We start from the raw sequence: 22,341 nt of genomic DNA on the forward strand, positions 1-22,341 counted from the left end.
AGTTAGATAATATTAATATTTACTTATACCTATATAATAAAATGTATGCAAAGTTAGCCAATACTTAAAAACACCAGTTGTAATAATTATTATTTTAACACAATAAATGCAATCAAATCCAAATATTGTAGCAATAATCTCCTTGCTCATAAAATCTGGTAAATATATCAGTAATGTAGAGAAAGTAAACGAGTTTGTAACAAAGTTTCATGTCTTACACAATAAACACACTCGTAACGCTTTAAGGACAATGTTATAAATATCGCTGGACTCATTTAAATATTAGTAAAATTAATACACAAAAAAGATTAAATAAAACAACAAGCTCCGCCGTCGCATTCCTTATATTGTATGAAAATAGAACAGAGATGTTTCTAAAATTTCTATGTACAATACTTCATGTTCATGTTTTTGAATAAAATATAAACTGTACAAAATCAAATGTAATTACGTGCTGCTGTTATTCCAAACAATTTAAACGTTCATATTTCATAACAATGAATGCAACCTATCCTCTATATTTAAGAAAATGAATGATGAGAAGACAGCGCCTCTTATGATGTTATTAGATGTTACATTGCTGAGATGTTGCCCTCGACGAAATTACATGTGTGACTTATGCTGCTCGACGTTAGGTGTAAGATGCAAACGATACAACTTATCTAGCTTAACTAGAAATTAAATGTAGATATATCATCGAAATTTTATAAACTCCTTAACTTCTGTTTGAATATAATTCAATACACCACGGTTGAATCGCGCGGTGCGTGTATTTTTTTCACTTGATTCGTAGAGCAAAACTTTATTTTATGAGACCCTTCGCCTTGAACAGATCGCGCATGAGCCCCTTGAGATACCGAATCTCTCGCTGCAGGTCCGAACACTTCTCTCCGAGGTCGACGTGGCGATTGCGCAGCGCCTGTTCCTCGTTGAGCAACACTTCGACTTCCGCCTTCTTCTTCTGGCGGTAGCGTGTGGCTGCGTTCTTGTTCTGCTCCTTCTTGCGCGAACGGCGATCGTCGACGTTACGCGAGTACGGCTTGGGGCGAGACGCGCACCACTCCTCGTCGGTGGAGGACGAGCGCGGCGACGACGGCGGCGACGAGCGCGGGGAGGAGCGGGGCGAGGTAGACGCGCTGCGAGCGGACGGCTGCGGGGACGCTAGCTGAGCGGCGCGGTGGCGAACTAGCTCCTCGAGCTGGGAGTCGCAGTCGTATTCCGACAGCACAACCGGCGCGGGGGAGACGGGCCACTGCTCCGGCACCACCGGAGCGGGGTGCAGGGCGGGCGCGATGGAGGCGCACTGTGCTTGCTGCGCGTAGCTAAGCAGGAGTTGAGTGGCGGGGCCGGGCGGGCTCTGCGGCGGTGTAAGATGGGTCAACTCGACGGCGCCGTATACCGTTTCGAACTCTCGCAGTAGCTCCTCGGTCGGCTGCGGTACCGTCTGTGGCGCGTACGTGGGTAGGGGCAGCGCTACTTGCGGTACCTCTACACGCTCGGGCACTTGGGAGATGTTCTCGAAGATGGGAAGCTCCACTTTTTCTTCCAACCAGTTTGAAAATATGTTTTCTGCAATTAAAACGATAATAATAATTAATAACGCCCACCGACAAACGTCTATAATACAAACATAATAAACAATATTTTGTATCGAATGTAAATTTTCATTGACAACATGTGTTATGAATAGTGTTGCATTTTTAGAAAAAAAATTCCTTATTACGAATATAAGTACATGATTAACGACAAAACTGATCATAACCTTTATAAGTCTAGTTGACTCTGAATAATTAAAATATCTACGAATACATCTGCTATACAATATAACATACAATGAAATATCAGCACACAAGTGCCAACTCACAGTATCATAATGCTTAAATACATAAACTTAATTCTTAAACGTCATTCTATATTCAGATTGCATACTTCAAAATATTACAACAGGCTCGAGTGTAAACATGTAGACAGTGAATGTTGACACACTGGAAGTTATTTGTATCAAAATTATTTTTAATTATCTCTAATTAAATTATCTTTGTTAGTAAATTTAACAATTACAAACTATCATAACTCTTTGTAAATATTATAATGTTAAGTCATTGACTACTAAGGCTGACTACTAAGTACCTTGCGTATTTAGCGAGTGTCAAGTAAGCTCTCGAAATTAAATAAACAGGATCTCATGTTGCACGCAGTCAGCTATCGCGAATACCATAAATAATCAATTGCTTCACTGTAATCGAAACATTTCTCATTGGCAATAATTATTCAATCCTTCAATTATGATAATTTCAAGATTACCGTAACCTTATTATTTTGTTACCCCATAAACAGCGTGATTCGTGATTCAATGTTAACGTTTAAACTTTTCCTTTGTTAGAAGTTACTATGCACTTATTTTTATATAAAATAAAAATAAAATCATTATTTAACTATGCTGTATTAAATTATTTTAAGGTCAAACGTTCATTGTTCCTCGAATAGTTGAATTGCATTCTCTTTATCAATAATTTAGAGGTCGTAAAAAATTATAAAACACAAATAATTTCAAGCAATAATATCTGAGAACAACGATATTCCTATTACTCTAATGTAGGAACCCGTTTTAGATAATATTAACTATTTAATTCAGTTAGTTATCTCATAACAAGTAAAGTCCACTATTAAAATATGCGGTACCGAGTAATGATTTTTCCTTGTGACATTTCAAGCGTAGTAGATTCGTAATTTATCTGATAAACTGTACAACTATTTGTTTAACGATCGACAGGGTATTTTTATTAATACAGTTGACAGACTCGTACACACTATGATCAATTGAAAGTAATTGAGAAGATGTCTGAGCGCAAGAATCTGATTCTTTTTTACGGCGATACTTGAGGTCGATAGATATGGATGCATTGTAAGAGTTCAAAGAATAATTTGAGTCATCGAAATAACCTTATTCTATCGATCGAATGTTCTATACATTTTATATCACAAACGAATGTACAATTAACGCACAATAAAATTTGTATTTAATAAACAATACGAAAGTCGTATTGTTCTCGTAGATTTATTACATTTTCAACGATCATGTACAGCTAGCGACACAGATAGGCAACGAGAGGCGCGTCAACCGCTGACCCTCTGATAAACTCTCGCAATCAACAAAGTTCACCGATGTGCCCCTAGCTTTATAATGCTAGATAAATTTTATTCTGCGACGCCAAAAATAATTTCCTTTTACCACGTACTTTAAACAATTTTATTTTATATACCAATTAAAGTTATCAAAATATATAACCTAGTCTTGGAACTACTGTTTAATATAGGAACTTTTTTCATGACTTAAGTATGGTATCGATATATATATATTTGTTGTACTATCATCCTAATAAATGGAATTCCTATAAAATATGTAAATAAGATAAATGATCATTTAATAAAGGCCAACAACAAATTAAAATATATGCATATGCTTGATAAACATGCACGAACGTTACATATTTATCACGGAATAAACACAAAAGTAAATCATAAATTACTTAAGCATATCATAGCAATAACAACACGCCTTCGCTAACAGGTCATAATCTATATCAATGCGTAGGAATGAAAACAAGTAGCCAATAAGTCGCTTTAATTATTGGGCGAACGACGAACGAGGTCGCCTTGGGAGCGAACTGGTTTATCAGTTGGTCGTGGCACAAGCGTGGAAAGGTTTCGTTCCACGTATTAATTGTTCGCACACATAACAAACCTCCGTAAAAGAAATAATTAAACAATTGACCATGCTTATACCTCATACCTCAGCGCCTTGTAGCACTAGCGCCACGTGAATTCAATGAGGTAAATTACGCGTCATAAACAACAGCCTGCTTAATGCAATGCTAAATAACTTCAAGTTATGCGCATTCAATCTGCGACACATATTGCAAATTATAATATGTATTATTCATAATAATATCAAAATTTTCCTTAATCGATTGTGAATATATATATAAATATAAGCGATATTTTTTTTGTTGCATTCGAATAGCCATTTGAATACAATCTTTCACACAAACCCCATAGTCAATCGAACAACTTTATAATATAAATAAACAATGCTTCCGAATACGACACGCTTTTATTAAGTTGTTATGCTCAATGCCAGAAATGTCAATCCATGCTATGAATAGATATAAAGAACGAGAAACATTGACGAAATGAGTATAAGTATTTAATAATTTTACAAGCAGTAGCTGTATCTCAAGTAAAAACACGGCAGGTATTAGAGCGTAAAGACCTTGAAACCAGATCTCAATCCCAACCTACAAAAACACAACATAATCAAAACAAACCATCTCATATTGACACATTTGAAATAGCTCAAAGCACGTACCAGCATACAGATCTGCAAGTGCCATTACGAAGTCCAATATTAACAAATAATTGTCCTCTATAATTTTTCTTACTGCTATAATACGCTAGTTACTTCTATACGATTAAATGGGCAGTGGAATTGCAGAAACTGGAATCCTCGTGATGCGAGCTATAGTCGTCGTTGAAAATCAATAATCGGGCACGTAAACCTAACGTCTTTTAACAAGTTTTTGTGAATTGAACACTATCTCCTTATTCCAAATGCAGCGATAGTGGTACTTCATTCTAACGGCGTCCAGAAGGCGCATGGACGTTGGCAGGCATAGGTCGCGAGCCGAGCGCGAGCGCCCGTAATGTTCTTCTCGAATTGAATTTATTGTCACGGGTATAGTAGACCTGCAGACGCGGCGCGAGACACGCTAAAACTGAGTGCGCGCGCGCATACAATGTCAACGCCGAAACGGCGCGCCTTTCCCCTCCTTGTCTCGGCCATAACCACTGAATACATAATTGAACTCATACTACAGCACATGCAACAACTTTACTGCAATCGCATTCTTTCTGACACATTTTATATCGTAGATATAATGATTTCTTTTATTTTTTTAAAAATATTGTCTTATTTTTACGCGATGATTAAATTGACCTAATTAGGGCAATTTGAAATATATCTAAGTACCATTTAACATTTCTATAATTTAAAAAGGATTAGCTTCAATCATAAAATACATTCAATACGTAGAGTAGAATCAGATAGGGATTAAAATAATGATTTACATATCAATAAATAAATAATAAATATGGGACAACATCACATACATTATTCTGATCCCAATGTAAGAAGCTGAAGCACTTGTGTTATGAAAAATCAGAAGTAACGACGGTACTACCCAGACCTAAGAAAACATAAAAAACTAATGATAATCTACACCGACTCGACCGGGAATCGAACCCGGGACCTCGGAGTGGCGTAGCCATAAAAAGCGATATACACACCACTCGACCACGGAGGCCGTGATATATTCCATGCATGGTAGAATTTACAGAAAGCTATTGGTGTTTTCTGAATCTTATTACAGCATTCGATTGCATAACACACGAAAAAGTTTTAATTAACCTTAAACATTATTAACGTCAAAGGGAAAGCTTTTTATGTTATTGCTTTATTCAACTCAAAGATCCCTAATAAGTCTATATCTGAGTGTCAAATGGGCAATGCGAAAAATAGATTTTACGTCAATTTTTATTTAATAGAAATATAGAGCATAATACTACATTTTTTAATTGAAAAAAAAAGATTAAAATCTAATAAATAGATAATAAATAATTACATTTAAAAAGTTTACGTTTTCAAATTAAATTTTCAAAAGGCTTGCGCTTCTTTAAATATAGTCTTAGTGATGGTAAGAATAATCAAAAATGAAGTGGGTTTTGAAGTCCCCGGACTTTTTCCAGATATAATAGTTACAGTTCACGACGTCATTTTAGAATATATATGTACACAATAAATGAACACACCTTCTTTTGACTCTTTGAAAATAGTCTTCACACTACTTCTGCTACGTAATTTGAAGTAAGGGGCACCAAACCCAGTACCAATTTTTATATTTCACAAGATTTTGTGAAAATGAGAATAATTAACAAGGACTATTTATTACATATATCGGTTATTGTACTTTACTGTTTTTTTTTTTCAATAATTTAGAATTCTTATTATCAAAACATACATTCTTAATTATTATTTTCAAACTAAGATTTCGGTGAGACAGTTTTTATTTTATATTTAATGTTATCATGTTGTAACGATGATAAATTTTCCAAAACGAAAACTTCATCATCATTATTCATAATGTCTCGAAGTTCCGGAACGTCTCAACGTCTTGACACAAGTCCTGAGAATTTGAAAATTTCCAAAATAATATTTAGAAAATATTTGTTACATGTTTATTAATATAAATGAACACTAAATAAGGACGAATAGAATACATGGCGTTATTCTATTATATCTTATATCGCAAAAAATATCACGAACTGAAGCTTTATTATAACTAATGGAGAGTCGAGGCTTTAGAATAGTTATTAATCTTATTATAACACAAGTGCGGACATCCCTTAATTTGCAAATACAAAAGTAAATAAATTGTGTAAAATTAGGAATGCCTTTTTTAAAATAACTCGTTTACTAATATTTTTTTTTACTGTTGTAATTATTTGAAGTAAAAATACATTGAATATTAAATAATGTAAGTAGATTTTACCCAGAGAGGTTATTTTTATTAAATCGTTAAGTAACTTATAACAAAATTATCACACCAATATTCCAATCTGTAGTTATTAATTAACAGCCACAGACGACAGATAAAGAAAACGAATCACGCTAAGCGCACATGACTCTCTCAAAGAAGATCAGGGGTGTGTCCTTTTAATCTATGCAGATAATTATATAATACGTACATTATATCGATATTATTTAATAATTTAACTGTATGTAGTGATCAATCTTAAATGATTGTGTTTAAATATATTATTTTTTGTAAAAATGCTTAAAAATGAATCAGAGCTAAAAACCGGTACAAAGGTACAATGGATTATTTTTGATACTTCAAAAGCTATTAAGCTACATAGCTACATAGCTTCACACGAAAAAATAGTTCTAAACGGTATTTCAAAACACTGTTTTATTGCGATTTTAGTTTACAAAAAGAGCTTAATATTTATATGTTATTAATTTCGATTGGAGTTTATATAGTGTGCCAAATAAATTCTAATATTGATATAGACTAATAGGATTATTTAAACATAAAAGTTAAAAAAATATATGAATATTTTACATGTATTACATATGTTACATTATTTTTCCGTACCCGATCAACTTGAAAGTGTTAGAGCACAGAAACGACGATATGTTAAAATTCGACCAAATTAATCAGATATAAACGAATCCAAAAACCTTTTTGACTTTACTTACTTCTCTACTTAAAGAAACATTTTGTTTCAGAAGATTTCTGCTACCTAACTTATTATTTACAATAAAAAAAACGTATTCAATTTCGTATCATTTACCAAGCAAGAATTGAAAACTTATAAGTCTAAAGGGTAATTTATTCCAATCTTACTCCATCTGTCGGTCTGTCTATCTGTCACTTTCGGACGACCAAACCGCTGAACCGAATTTGATGAAATTCGATATGAAGCAAACCTGAACTCCGGGAAAGTACATGGGCTACTTTTTTGCCTAACACATGACAACCAACACCCTGAAACGCGAGCCAAGCCGAGGGCGAAAACTAGTATCTAATAATTAATACATGAATGAATCTTTATATACGTAATAATGATATACACGAAAAAATAAAGTGATTGGTTAGTTAAGTAATAAAAAAATATTATTTATTCAGAAACCAACTATTCAAGTATTTATAAAGGTACAGTTTCTGAATATCCCTTAAATACCCTCTCATATATCATGATAAAAATTATACTTTACGTTGACCCAGGAAATAGGTTATCATCGTAACGAGATTCGTTAAATTTTATCGAGAGGTTTCCGCGTTATACGTGTGCAAACGACAGCCAGAAATTATTTAGAATAATAAAATAATAATTATATTTATGGAAACGAGCAAGTTACGAATTTCCCTTTTCAATAAATATTTAGGGTACATGCAGAAATCCTATAGATATTTTATACCAATTACATTTATAATAATTTGTGTCGAAAGCAAATTCATAATCAAAGTATTCATATCCAAAGCGCATTCCTGCTCTGTTACATTTGTTAGTTTTTTTCCGACTGGCAATAAAATTAAATTGCAAGACCTCGTAATAATAAAAAATTAACGTGCATTTTCCAAAAATGTATAACATGAGACAGATTGTTACCGTATGAACATTCGAACAAGAATTATTTAAGTATTTTAAACACATAATAACGTTATAACTATATTATAACGTTATTATATGAAGTTTTATTCATATTTAAAAAAAATATAAATATTGACGCGGTTATAAATAGAAAAAAGAAATGTTAATATAAGAGACAAAAGATATTTATAACTTCTAGGTTAAGGACGATACCTATTTATAAAATTCAAGTTTTCTTTTTTTATAAGTGTTATATATTATGTTATTTTAATAATCATCATATTTAATCATATGCGATACATGGAATACATTAATATCGGAATAAAGTCATTTAAACAAGAAAAGAAGATGGCTACTGTGTTTAATCTTTAAACAGTTAGGTGAAGCAGTATTCGAATTACTTGTAGGAATATCTCCTATTTTTATACCCTCACCTTCAAATAAATTTATATTTAAAAGTTATAACAGTCTACCAAAAAGCCAGTACTAATACCTAGATGAGAATAAGGAATTATTTGAGATGAGCGATAGTGCATAATTTATTTTATTTATTTTAAAACCGTGATATTGATTTGATGATATTGTTTTCTTTAAGAAGGCTTCTTACAAGCACTTATGAATCTTTATTTGCAATGTATATATATTTACAGAGAAGTACCGGTATAAAACAAATGTAAACACATTGGCAATCTTCAATCTAAACAAGCAAATATGTTTATAATAACTCAATACTAATCCACCTTAGGTTAAGGTCCATTTTGTATCAAAACATTATTCATAATTTCTAGATAAGAAATCTACAGTATCGAATTGATTTTTTTTTTAAATTAAATTACCTTGTTTGCATTGATTTTCCAGCTGCTGCAGAAGATCAGTCGCAAGCTCAGCTCGGCTGGGCTTGATCTCTGGCGGGGATGGCGGGTACATTGTGTTTGATATGTCATCTTGAAGCAATTTGCCAGATTCGATCTTCGGTGCAGCGCCCGGAAAATTCTTTAGTAGATCTGTTGAATTAAAAAAATTATAAATAAATAATATGCTAAATAATTTGCATAGAAACTTATGTATTCGTTATTAAAAAAATCGAAGCAGCTAAACTTGTATCTGTATCGCGAAGATTTATTTTATTTTGGTTAAACTTTTTCAAATACACAATTAATTCGTTTAATACACAAATATTCATAATTTGAACGATTCTTACTTTGAATAAGCGATAATTGAAATTCTCTACACAGTTCACACATTCCGTTACATTTGTAACAACACATTTTGAAATTAAATCGAAACGAACGAACAAGTCTTGTTATACTGATACGAATTGTAACGAGAATGATGTAGAATTCGCGTTAATAAATGGAAGAGGCTTCAAGGTAAGGAGCTTAGATAAGTAATGTACAAAATACGAAGAGGGGCCGAAGACGTCAATATATATATATGAACGGTATCTGTCACACGATATTACGTCAAAGAAACGCCCAGATGTCGTGATGCTTTAAATCTTATTTGATAATGTCACAATAACTTCTGTTATAAAAACATCTATACTGGATCGCAGTTCAGCCCGTTTTCATTGTTCTTATGAAAAATAAGATACATTAAAATATTAATACGATATATTTCTTGAAAATATATATTTTTTTGTGTTTAATATTTGAAGTCCGCAATTTAAATAATTCGTTGAATCTAAACATACAAATAGTTTTCTGAAAAACAATTTTCAAAAAAATTGTAAAATCGCCATGGATTTAAATTAACTACACACGCTTTTGTAATTTTCGAAATTTTAAGAGTGGTTGAATATTTTAATTTGTTTATTTTTTTTTCTAGTCATTTTATGCCGTCCTAAAAATAAAGTATATAATTTCACAAAATTTCGAAACTTTATTTAAAGCATTAAGATTTATTTTTGATTCATGTCATGAATGTAAGCGATTGAACAAACATGACTACGTATATCGGGACGCTTTTCATTGGAAACAAGATAAATAAAGGAAAACAGTAAACTCCGAGATATTCCATTAAAAACATGCACAGGGTTAACTTGCTAAAAACAAATATGTTTTTGAACTGTTCGTGACGTCACTTTCTTTAATATAAACAATATTGGACCAATCACACGACCTGTAAATGATTATCAAGACACACCCACGCTTCTAGCATGGCAACTACATAAGAACACTTAAATTAAACAAAGACTCGACTGATAATGATAATGGAAATTTATCGTTTTAATGGAACATTTTTGTCAAATATGATTCATTTTTAGATACATTTAAAAAAATAATTAGATTTTTATTTTCTTTATAAAAATTATATACAATATTTAAGTCTCCGTCATAGCAAGGTAAACGATATCATAAAATGCTTAATCATTATAATTAATTTCAAAATATTAATTTACTGACTTGACTGTGCATTTTACGCCCATTTTAGAGTATGTAGAGCAATATTTTTATTTCTTCCAATATAATTATAATACAAATATCTATATTAATACTATAAATATAAAAGTAACTCTGGTCTGTCTGTCTATCTGTCGCTCTTTCACGGCCAAACTGTTGAACCGAATTTGATGAAACTTGGTATGAAGCAAACTTGAACTCGAAAAGACATAGGCTAGTTTTTTGGCCTAACACATTACAACCAATACCATAAAACGCAAGTGAAGCCGCGGGCGACTACTAGTAATAGTTCATTCCAACGGCAAAGAAATTTAAATCAAAGTATACATTAGTACTACAATCTCTAACTATTACTTCAAAATAAATCTTCTTTTACTCATTCTCCTAAAACTACTAGAATATTTACAAGCAGTTGGCATGTTAGCAGCCAATAATCGATTAGTCTACTGTAACACTTCGTATTGCTATTTCGGTTTAAGGGCTGCGCAAAGGAGTATTGAATGCACTTGCGCGTGTTATAAACAACAACAACAACAGCCTGTAAATTCCCACTGCTGGGTTAATGGGCTCCTCTCCCTTTGAGGAGAAGGTTTGAAACATATTCCACCACGCTGTTCCAATGCGGGTTGGTGGAATACACATGTGGCAGAATTTCTATGAAATTTGTCACATGCAGGTTTCCTTACGATGTTTTCCTTCACCGCTGAGCACGAGATAAATTATAAAGACAAATTAAGCACATGAATCAGCGGTGCTTGCCTGGGTTCGAACCCGCAATCATCGGTTAAGATGCACGCGTTCTAACCTTATTCTTATGCACGTGTTACATAACATCATAATTACCACAGCGGGGGGCACACTCACGGTTAATTAGTTTATTATATAACTTCAGCATATAAAATGCGTTTAATAAATATACAGATACATTAATAGGATAACATGTCAATTATTGACCCGCAGCTATCTGTACATGAGGTGAATCTGTGGGGGGCTAAGCGTCGGTCACACGAGGAATAATAAAACAATTAAGATATGATATTCGTTTAAAATAGAACGCCGGTTACGTAGAACACATATCTTCAGATGTAAAATGAATAAACGTTTTCGTTTTTAATATAAATAAAAAAGTATAAAATTCTGAGCTATGTACATGACACTTTAAAGAACTACATATACTATGGATTTATTTTTTCACAAAAAGTATGTTTATTAAAGAAATGTTTTCGAAATGTTTCAGAAAATCGAACTGCTAAACGAATTTTTTCACTAAATATTAATTCCCTAATAATAACTTAACGATACCTTACGACTGTAAAATTGTATCTGAAAATTTCGGTTTGCTGAATCTATTTATAGAATTTTAAAAGTAGCCGTGTCATTAATTTATGTCACATGTAAGATAGTGTCGTACAGCTTCATACAATACAATCTTTATTATTAAATATACAAACATTAATGCTTTACCTGGAAAATTTTATTGTTACGTGTTTTTTGGATGTCATGTTTGGTCTAAAGTTAGTTTAATTTTATTTATTATTATATTAAAAATTATTTTATGTTTATTTTTATTTCTTTTCAAGCTTTTTCTTACAAGACCTAACATGTGCCTCAAAATAACTTCACACTTTTCTCCACATGAATAATTGTGAAATAAAAAATAATTTATTTACCAGATGACGATACTAAATTAAGATTAAAATGCGAATAAGCAACGCTAAAAAAAGAAGGAATCTTTATTGATTCTCAATTTAGAAATATTCGAGATATTTTTATTATCTTAGATTAAAAAATAAAATTGAAAAGGCTTGCCCTTTATATTTATATTATAACAGAACTACTGTTGGGGTTTCAGAAAGAGGCATGAAATTATTTTGTGGCGGTCATTCACGATATGTTAACGTTATTTTAAAAACAAGCTATTTATAAAATCATATTTTTACATCGGCTTTTAAGTATGACCCCAAATCAGCATAAAATTACATCATTTATTTATACACACAACAAGCTATAGGATCAGTGATTATTTATAAAAATATCGTACAATTATCATATATTTTTATTAAAAATTTATTAAATATACTTTAAAAATCGATATGGTTCCCGCACGAAATGAGTTGCTCAATAAAAGAACACAAAACGCTACAAAAGAATAGTTTAAAGTCAAATTGTGACATCGTAGTACAGTTGACTTAACATGACTATACTTAAACGTATAATAAGTGTGCTTCAATTCAATTCTTGGTTTAATGGCTTTTAGTTGTGCCGAAATAAGTGTGCTTATTATACGATTAAGAAGGATCAAGTGGACACTTAAATACTTTGTATTTCGATTTTGGACTAAGCTCCAAAACGCACATGCAAGATGAAGCCATCCTATGAAGAATTAACGGGCTATTATTTCACTTTAATGAATGTTCTATTCAACTGTTTAAACTTTTTAACGAAATATGTGTGACGATATATTATCTAAATTTATTTTAATGCCTACCAATATATGTATTCTTTAATTAAATAAGCAAATACAAATTAAATACTAATGCACTATGAGATAATATAGTGAAAACAATAAGTTTTGTTTTCATTCATTGAACAAAATTAATATAATTATCATAGAACCATGGCCTGCTTATTAATCTAACCTTTATTTCACATTCTTAATGAGAAAGGGATTTCGTTATGGTATCGGACGGAACATAAACAAGTTATTACACACATTACTATTCGGCCTTCTAGATTTATTTTTGAGTGATATAAATGCAAAAGTCAACATAATTAGTTAATTTATAATAGTTTAATTTTAAAACGACTTAAATACTTTAATTGTCGCATATAAATAATAAATATATGAATAATTCGGTCAATAAAATTTAACGCAACTCAAATATTAGGTCAAGTGCTGGAGTTGACATTGTTAATTAATTTAATAATAACTAGAGTTTGCACACTAGTTGATATTTGATAGTAAACGTTAGGTATTCAAAATTAGAGGTACACATAAATGTAAGCTTTGCATATTAAAATATTCTTTTTTATATTCTTATTTTCAATTTTTAACTATAATGATAACACTAAAAAGCTCTTCAATACTTTAAAATAATTGCTTGAAAAACTAAGTAATAAAAGTTACTGAATTGTTTTATATTCGACTACTTATATATAAGATGTAAACCCCATGACAAAAAATAAATAAATAAAAATATCTACGTGTTATTGAATAAACTTTCACTGTCGCGTCGATTATATCGTGAATTTATTAAAAAACGACCTACACATAAAAAAGTATATTTCTCAATAAATCACTTATGTCGATAACACAGAACAACATATGTGTCAGCCTTAGAAATGTAAAATTCGTTCAAAAACGATCGTACAATGGATGTGCGTCATAAGATTTCAACCTTTAACCTTAAATAAATAGATTATGTTCACTATTCACATACAAACTACTTTAGCGTTAAGTTACGTTTCCACTGAAACGGTTGGTGATTACTAAGTTTGTAAAAAAATTCATTAATATTTCAATAATTTCGTCGTCTTATTATTACTGTACATTACCAGTTTTCTTTGTGAGGAAACGAAACATACCTTGCGAATGTTCGATTAACTAATTAGGTAGAAATTATTCCAATATATAATTAATCCTAATTACTCTAAGGTAGCTGACTGGCTGACTGCCTGACTGGCTGACTGCCTGACTGGCTGACTGCCTGACTGGCTGACTGCCTGACTGGCTGACTGACTGACTGACTGACATAGTGATCTATCAACGCACAGCCCAAACCACTGGACCAATCGGGCTGAAATTCGGCATGCAGTTAGATGCTATGACGTAGGCTTCCACTAAGAAAGTTCTTTGGTAAACTCTTATAAGCCTTCCTAAACTTTGGACTGAATGAACTCAAATTAAAGATTGTAACTACTATGATCCCTTATTTTATCCACCAAAATATATTTATCTAAATATATAAGATACTTCAAGAAAGGACATAGACTACTTTTTTGCCTCAAATATGACAACCAACAATCTTTTAACGCGAGCGAAGCCGCTGCTGACTACTAGTTTTAATATATTATAACAGTAGCGAAAACTACAAATATATTTATAGAATTTATCACGTAGCTTTGATCCAATAGCCTGATGTTATTATACTACAAAAATAAAAATGAGTGGTTTATTTACATTTATCTAGCTTTATATATTTATTTAGCTTATTATATCATCAGTTTAAATCAGTGATATCACTAATTAAATGATATTTAGATATGACGGAAGGAGATAAACATACTGTTAAACGGAAACAACACGTGTATAATAAAGTATTGCATAAATATCAGAGCTATTATCAAACCCCATGGAATATTTATACAATTATTTTTCTTTCTTTTTTTCTCCAATTTGATCGGGCAAGAAATGGAATTTTGAAGTACGAATTTTGAAAATAAAATTGATACCAAACCACTTACTATGTACACGTCCAACTTCCGATGAGTATTAAACCGTTGGTTTGTTAATCTTTAAACTTTTATTATGTGTACATTACTTGTCAAAAACTTTTTATGAGAATATAATTATGGAACATTTTTTATAGAACGTAAAGAACGAAAATTTTTGATGTTTTTAATAATAATATTTATACATTAGATACGGATATGCAGTAAGTGTACCCTATATCTATAACTGGATACAATTATAATACCAATTTTTACCAAAATAAAAAAAGTTCGCCTCTATTTATGCAAAATTTTCATCATGAAAGTTGATGTTAACTATATCTACATTTTATTAATTGGTCGGTTTTGATAATTAGTTTTATTTTCAATTAACTGAACATATGATTAGGTATATTAAGTTACTCGATGAAAAAATGGACCTTTCGCCATTTTAAATGAGAAACAGCTTAAATATAAAAAATATTACCGCCACAGCGGCCATTCAGCAGTGTTCTAGAACATTAGAGATGTATTCAAATGCTTGCACTTATCGTATGCCCTCTGTATTCCCCTCATTATCGTTAGGGGTTGTCCATTAATCACGTGATCTTTTTTTAGCATTTTTAACCCCCCCTCCCCCATTGGTGATACGTAGTGAAGTTTAAGACCACCCACCCTCCCCCTTCTCAACACCACGTGTATTTTTAGTACCTACAACGAATCTTAAAATTTTCTGAATATTATCTTAATTTAAATACAGATATAAACTATAATCTTATTTTGTTCTGAAATTAAGGACCACATTTTTTTAAAAATCGCGCATTAGACGAAAAAATAAATACACGAGATATCTTACTACACCTCCAATCAATCACAATACAATCACGAAAATAACACAAGGGGGAGGCCCTTGTGTTATTTTCGTGATTTTTATCAAACCCCTCCCCCCCCTTTCAAGCCTCACGTGATTAATGGACAACCCCTTACCAAACGGGATAGCCAATACAACACGGCTGGAGACAGTTCGGAGATAGAGGCAAGAGAATATACCAATGACAATTTCGAGTCCAAGCTGCTCTCAATTTCCGACAAATGGTTTTACACCAGGACCCAAGTATTTACAGCCTTTTAGCTACACAACACCGGCAAGGCAGTAAGAAAGAAATCTAATAAGAATTCATATCGACACTTTATAATGTTATTAGCGACCCGGCCCAGCTACGCACGGGTAAAATAATGAATATATTACAAAATACTAAATATACTACAAAAGATGTGTTAATTTACATCACATCAGACACTTCTAAAATTATCAATGTGTCTTTACTGTATTATATAAAAAAAACCTTCCTCTCCAATCACTCTATCTATTAAAAAAGCCGCATCAAAATCAGTTGCGTAATTTTAAAGATATAAGCATACATTGGGGCAGACAGCGGTAAGCGACTTTGTTTTATACTATGTAAAGATTCTAACAGAATCAGTTCTTATTAAATGATTCTTGATATTTTTATAAACATCATGTATTGTAACATCAGTAATAATCAAGAACCATAAAATAGATAACCTATTTCTTAAAGTTACATGAATGCGCTTTTTGTGCGACGTTTGATGACTTATGATGTCGAGTGCATTAAAAATAATATCAATAACCGAAGACCTCATTACGAATCTATACATACTATGAATATATATATACAATCCTTTTTTACATATCTTATTTTACATTTATATAAATTTATGATTTATATGTACGTATATTATATATCTATAATGTTATTTTCGCCAGTAGCATTGAGAACCGAAACACATTAATACAGGGTACTATTTTCCTTTTGCCGGTAATTACACCGCAGATTTAAACAAGAACAATATATTATAAGATATTTTGACTGGTAGCAATTACACGGTCTACATTTCGAACTAAAACATAAATAATAAGGTATTGATGCAAAGCATATAGTGAATAGTACGTATGTAGGCGTTGTATATTTTTGAGTTGTGCTTGTGAGTGTTTACTTGTACAAAGTTTATTTCTATTTCATTTATTTGACTGTACTAATCTACTTTCATCATGGTGTAAGGCACCCATGAATGCTTAATGCCTTTAACTGCATCGCTTATTATTAATACCCAACAATATAATACATTGATGGGACAATGAAATTAGTTAGTTTGATTAACAAGGACTAAGTGACTAATTAACAGGAAAGTTTTGTAAAATTATTGTTTGCGCAGAGCGATTTACAACGTTTTTATCGAATGAGTATGGTTATTAGAATCAAGTATTTATTACTTTTACGATTCACGATCAATAGTAAAAACAATCGTAATAAAAGACGCGCATTTAAATTGTGACAATTACTGCTCTATAAAGCACTTATTAAATTCTATTGGAAAAATTGTAGCGATATTTGCACATCATTGAGGTTAAGTAGGCACGTGACACAATTATATTATGTTGTTAAAGTCTTGTTAAACAAAGTATTTCGTTACATAAAATTCAATTTGAGTTCTAACGTTTCAATTTTGTTTTAATGGCTAATTTTATAGGGCAGTACACTGTGATTCTTGCTTTCAATTGCGATCGCGCAATAAAAAAAATATTTTTTTATAATATTAAGAATTTCTCAGTAACTGTTTGTGTTAAAAAGTAGAGTACTACTCTCGAGCCTCGGAAAGTGCCATGTTGTCCCCTTCATGAGATACTTTTTACACCAAGTATGTTTTGCTGAACAAACGAGTAGTGAAACGTGCAAGCATTCTCAGTAACCGCCAATCACCAACACGTTATGTAATATTAACGCAAACTAAGCACAAGCTTAACAATTTGACAGTGGTAATAGTACCTACCGCTTGTAAAAGTTAGTAATTTCAATATACAGTAAAATGTACATTTTTTATCCAGTACTTCACCTAAGCTATTTTAGACCAATTTCCATTAAAAAATATATGTAAATATATGTATAGTCGAGTTTTGTAAGTTCAGCTATGGCAATGGCAAACAATTTCGGTACTTTGATGTAAAGAAAAAAATTAAATATTTTTATATAGGATTATAAAAACATTTCAAACTATGAATTACCTCCATCGGTGTCAAAAAGATCAACTTCGAGCAGCATAGAGCATTCATTTTCAGTTAAAAGGCCGTCGGCCGAAGCCAGCGACCAGTTCCATTGGCTCGCACTCATTGTTGACAGGCGAGTCGACGTTGTTCTGTAACATTCATCAATAAAAACATTACGCTTCGGTCATACATAAATCAATTTATTAACTATTGACGGACTGTTAAGTTATGGCCTCAAGATTTCTCCTATCTTTTTTTCCTCTTTCTAAACTCAAACTCAAATAACTTTATTCAATATAGAAGCATTACACTTTCTTATTGATGGTCAATTGAAACACTACCACCGGTTCGGAAAAGAAAATACCCTGACCTGAGAAGAACCGGCGAAGTTAGAGGGTTTTTTTTTTTTTATTTGTCTCATATATTATATAAACAATTTAATATGAGATGAAATAGCCAGGAGGCGATCGTTTCATTGCCAAGGTGTGGTATCGACCATAAACTCATTAATTGTATAGTAACCTTTTGCACACAAGCGTTCCTTAGTAATTTTTTTTAATATGGCAACAGAGGAGCAACAGGCAAATTTCTTGAGGAGAAATCTTGAAACTCATTTCAATAATTGCACCACATGGCTATACTTAACATTGCCTGATACATGTGACAGTTTCTCCACCACATGCAAATTTCCTGACGACATTTCCTATCACCTACGAGATCAAGGGATGAAAAAATACTAAAATAAAAATTCTGTTGTGCTTACCAGAAACTTAAACCCGTGAACTTCACTTAACATCCTTGTGTACTGTTCATTAGACCATCGAGGGTATTTATAGAGCAATATTCAAATTTATACGGATGTCTTATATCTTTGAGACATTTAAGTAAAAATCTTATATTTTACGATGGACTAATTGCCTATGTGCATGTGTTTATAAATACTAGTCTTCCTGCCCAGACCTAATCAATATATTCCTTCTAATTTTTTTTAATAACAAAAATATTATAAGTCACTTACCACAAAATTAAGTAAAGACCGGTTGTTTTGGTCGAGGTCCTTTGATGATATTGATATTGGTCGAGGGACAGAGATGTCCGTTGAAGACGCCATTTTGGCACTGAAAATTAATACATTTCATACATTAACAAAATAAAAAAATATTTAGCAATAAACATAATCAATACAAAACATTTTTTACTGCTAGAAAGCTCATCTCACACTTGCCAAATGTAAGAACTTAGACCGTCTGTACGTACAAATTGAAATTCTGATCTATGGGACTTTTGTCTATTGTTGTAAATAGTTAATATTAAATTTAATCTAACCGTTATTTAATTGAATAAATAAGGAAAACAATAATTAACAAATCAAATTTCATAATATATTCAATTTTATAAAAATAGTATAGATTTAAAAAATAGCAAACAGGAGTCTTTATTTAATATTTTACGATTGTAGCAAAAGTGCTCGAAACGTCGGGATGTTTAAAAATAATTAATATACGCGATTCATCCGTTATAATTAGTTTTATTTAAATGTGTAATAATCGCGAAAATTTAAGACAACATTATATTTAATTTTTTATTCATTATTATACTTCAGACTTAATAAGTAAATTGAAGTCCAGCTTCTATTTATTTAAATAACATTAAGATAGATTAAAGCACTTAATCAATTCCAACAATAAACAATGACTTTCAAAAAAAAAATACTCACATACAATCAATATGCAGTCTTAATTAATTACTATCTTTCATGTAACTGTTAATTAGATATAATTTTGTAGACTTAGCAGTTACATAAGTATAATTCAATATTTAATGTAAACATTAATATTTTATCTTAAGTGTAGTGTAATTTCAAAGCAAACATTTTACATTTACCTAGAAACTTGTATTATGTCAAAATTTCAAATTCATATTAAATGTTAACCTTGTAGGTGGTACATACATATTATCATAACTATAGTTAAGTATAAATAAAATATGTGATTAAATATTAAAAATACATATATATTTTTATCAATATGCTATTTTTTCTTGGGGTCAAAAATTTGTAAATATAGAAAATTAATTGTTACAAAAAATAAAGGTAATATTTTATTTTAATATTATTTTTTAATATGATGATGTCATCATACCTTTGTTATACTGTAAATATAATCAAAATTATAAATAAAATTGCATTGAGGTAGTAAAATATATTTCAAACACCTGCATTGGACATGAGTCAATTGCTATTTAATATACCAATTAAGAACAGAAACCTAGGGTGCAACTGATTCTAAATAGAAAGTTTAAATTACAGACAGTGGAATGTTTAAACTTTTTTACGCTGACAATTCTTTGCAAGCTTTAACTTCTTTTACATTGAGTTCTTTTTAAATATGTTTTATACATTTTATTTCCTTGAAGTGATTGCTTAATTATGTGTTAATAAGCTGTGGAAATTTTAATTTTTTATAGTTTACTTTAACATTAAATTGTAATTGTTGATGTACTTGTTGTTTGTATTGAACAAATAAACGAATAAGATATGTTTTATCTTTAGATACTGTAACAACTCTAGATTATTAATTATTAAAAATATGAAAAAACAATAGAAGGCTCTAAATCAACTCTTGAGGAGATAGTACCGAATTAAAGACAACATAATAATTATTATAAATTTCTTTACTTTGCTTCACTGTGAGTGTAGCAAAGTCATATATAGGAAACAATGACATGCAATTAACTACGAATGACTATGATTGATCAACGCAAATAACCGAGTACAAAACCCATGAGCAAATTGACGAACAGGATGTTCAATAACAATTACTATAACTAAAGATTACTCCAGTTATTTTCCTATGTCTTGACAATTAAATTAAAATACTCATAGAAATATTATTTTTCTACAAAAATGAACTTCTCAGGTGTGTTAAATCACTCTTATGGTTTTGTATAATAATTAAGTTTAATATATAAATCATTCCTTTAATATATTGCTATTAATTTTTTACTTATATTAAAAATAATATCTATAGACGATTAAAAATATAATAAAATATTAATATAAGAAAATTAACACATAACATTAAACCGACAATGTAAAGAACAATAATTCTGAAATAGTATTATATAGCTACCAGCATCTTTGAATTAGAAAGGTTATAATTGTCAATATAACAGGCACCGCTCAGGTATTTCAAGTCTTACAAGGCTGTACTTAGCTTTCGCAATCAACTATTTCTTAATATGATAAGTCTCCAGTGTTGAGCAACGAAATATTTAAAATAATACTATATTACAAAATGTAAAATTGATATTGTGAAATAGCATGCACCATATGGTGATATTTCTTATTTTAAAATAAAACATTATATACTTATTGAATGATTGTATACATAAGTAAATAATTATTGTTAAGCTTTTTGTTGATTAAATTTAACACTATTTCAATGACAGATTTTTTATTTTCTTATTTTCATATTTATTGCGGTTAAAGATCATTTGTAATCTACTCAGATGCCTATCTGCAGCTACAATAACGTGACGAGTCATATTACATGCATGACTCAAGTTTCATGTGAAAGCTACATTCATGGCGTAATAGCGACGCTATAGCATTTACAAGTATCTGATAGGACAGTATAAAATTATATAATGTGACTTATTGAATACTTACAGCATTTTTATTAACTTGTGAAGGCACACGCAGGTGTGCAAAACGTTTAAGAAACTAGAAACCCATCTTGGTGGAATTTATCGCACAAAAGAAAACAAATAACACGTCTTTCTACTTGTGAATCATGATGAGTAATAGACAAAAATGACAGCAACGACAATCTACGAACACAATTGACAGCTGATTTTATTAGAGAAGTAGGCGAAGGTACAAATAGGAAAGGCTTCTTCAGATATAGAGGTGGGATGAGGATTTAAATTCCCACTTTCACTTTGATAAATTTTACACTTTCATAATTAATTCATTTAATAATTATGTAATAATTATCTTTAATTCGCTGAGTACAAACACCTGAACTGAGCCGAGCCTATGTCAGGCTCTTCTAATAACCTTTTATAATTAAAATAAAGTGAAGTGGACATGCTTGCATATTGGCTATGCAAAGATTAACCGCGCGTCCTCGGTAGCGAAATTTAAAAGTTGTTTAAAATCGACACATTTTGGTATAAAGAAGAGATGAAAATTTTGACATAATCAGATGAATCACGATTACACAT

The 22,341-nt window shown here is 31.0% G+C and overlaps 1 protein-coding gene across 2 annotated transcripts; it reads right to left on the reverse strand.

Annotated features, from left to right (window-relative positions):
* Positions 1 to 326: 326 nt before the first annotated feature.
* LOC124536541 (activating transcription factor of chaperone) lies at positions 327 to 21,948 on the reverse strand. 2 transcript variants are annotated; one of them, XM_047113108.1, is made up of 5 exons: positions 21,785 to 21,948; positions 19,133 to 19,232; positions 18,133 to 18,263; positions 9,051 to 9,218; positions 327 to 1,569 (listed from the first exon to the last, which is right to left on the reverse strand). In XM_047113108.1, exons 3-5 carry the CDS (start codon positions 18,236 to 18,238, stop codon positions 803 to 805), a joined length of 1,041 nt encoding a protein of 346 aa, XP_046969064.1. In that variant the 5' UTR covers positions 18,239 to 18,263; positions 19,133 to 19,232; positions 21,785 to 21,948; the 3' UTR covers positions 327 to 802. The 2 variants fall into 2 exon arrangements, with proteins under 2 accessions (XP_046969064.1, XP_046969065.1); XM_047113109.1 differs by lacking the exons at positions 18,133 to 18,263; positions 19,133 to 19,232; positions 21,785 to 21,948 and adding an exon at positions 9,416 to 9,567.
* Positions 21,949 to 22,341: the final 393 nt, after the last annotated feature.

The sequence above is a fragment of the Vanessa cardui genome, chromosome 16 (assembly GCF_905220365.1).
Source record: "Vanessa cardui chromosome 16, ilVanCard2.1, whole genome shotgun sequence".
NCBI classification, from domain to species: Eukaryota; Metazoa; Arthropoda; class Insecta; order Lepidoptera; family Nymphalidae; genus Vanessa; species Vanessa cardui.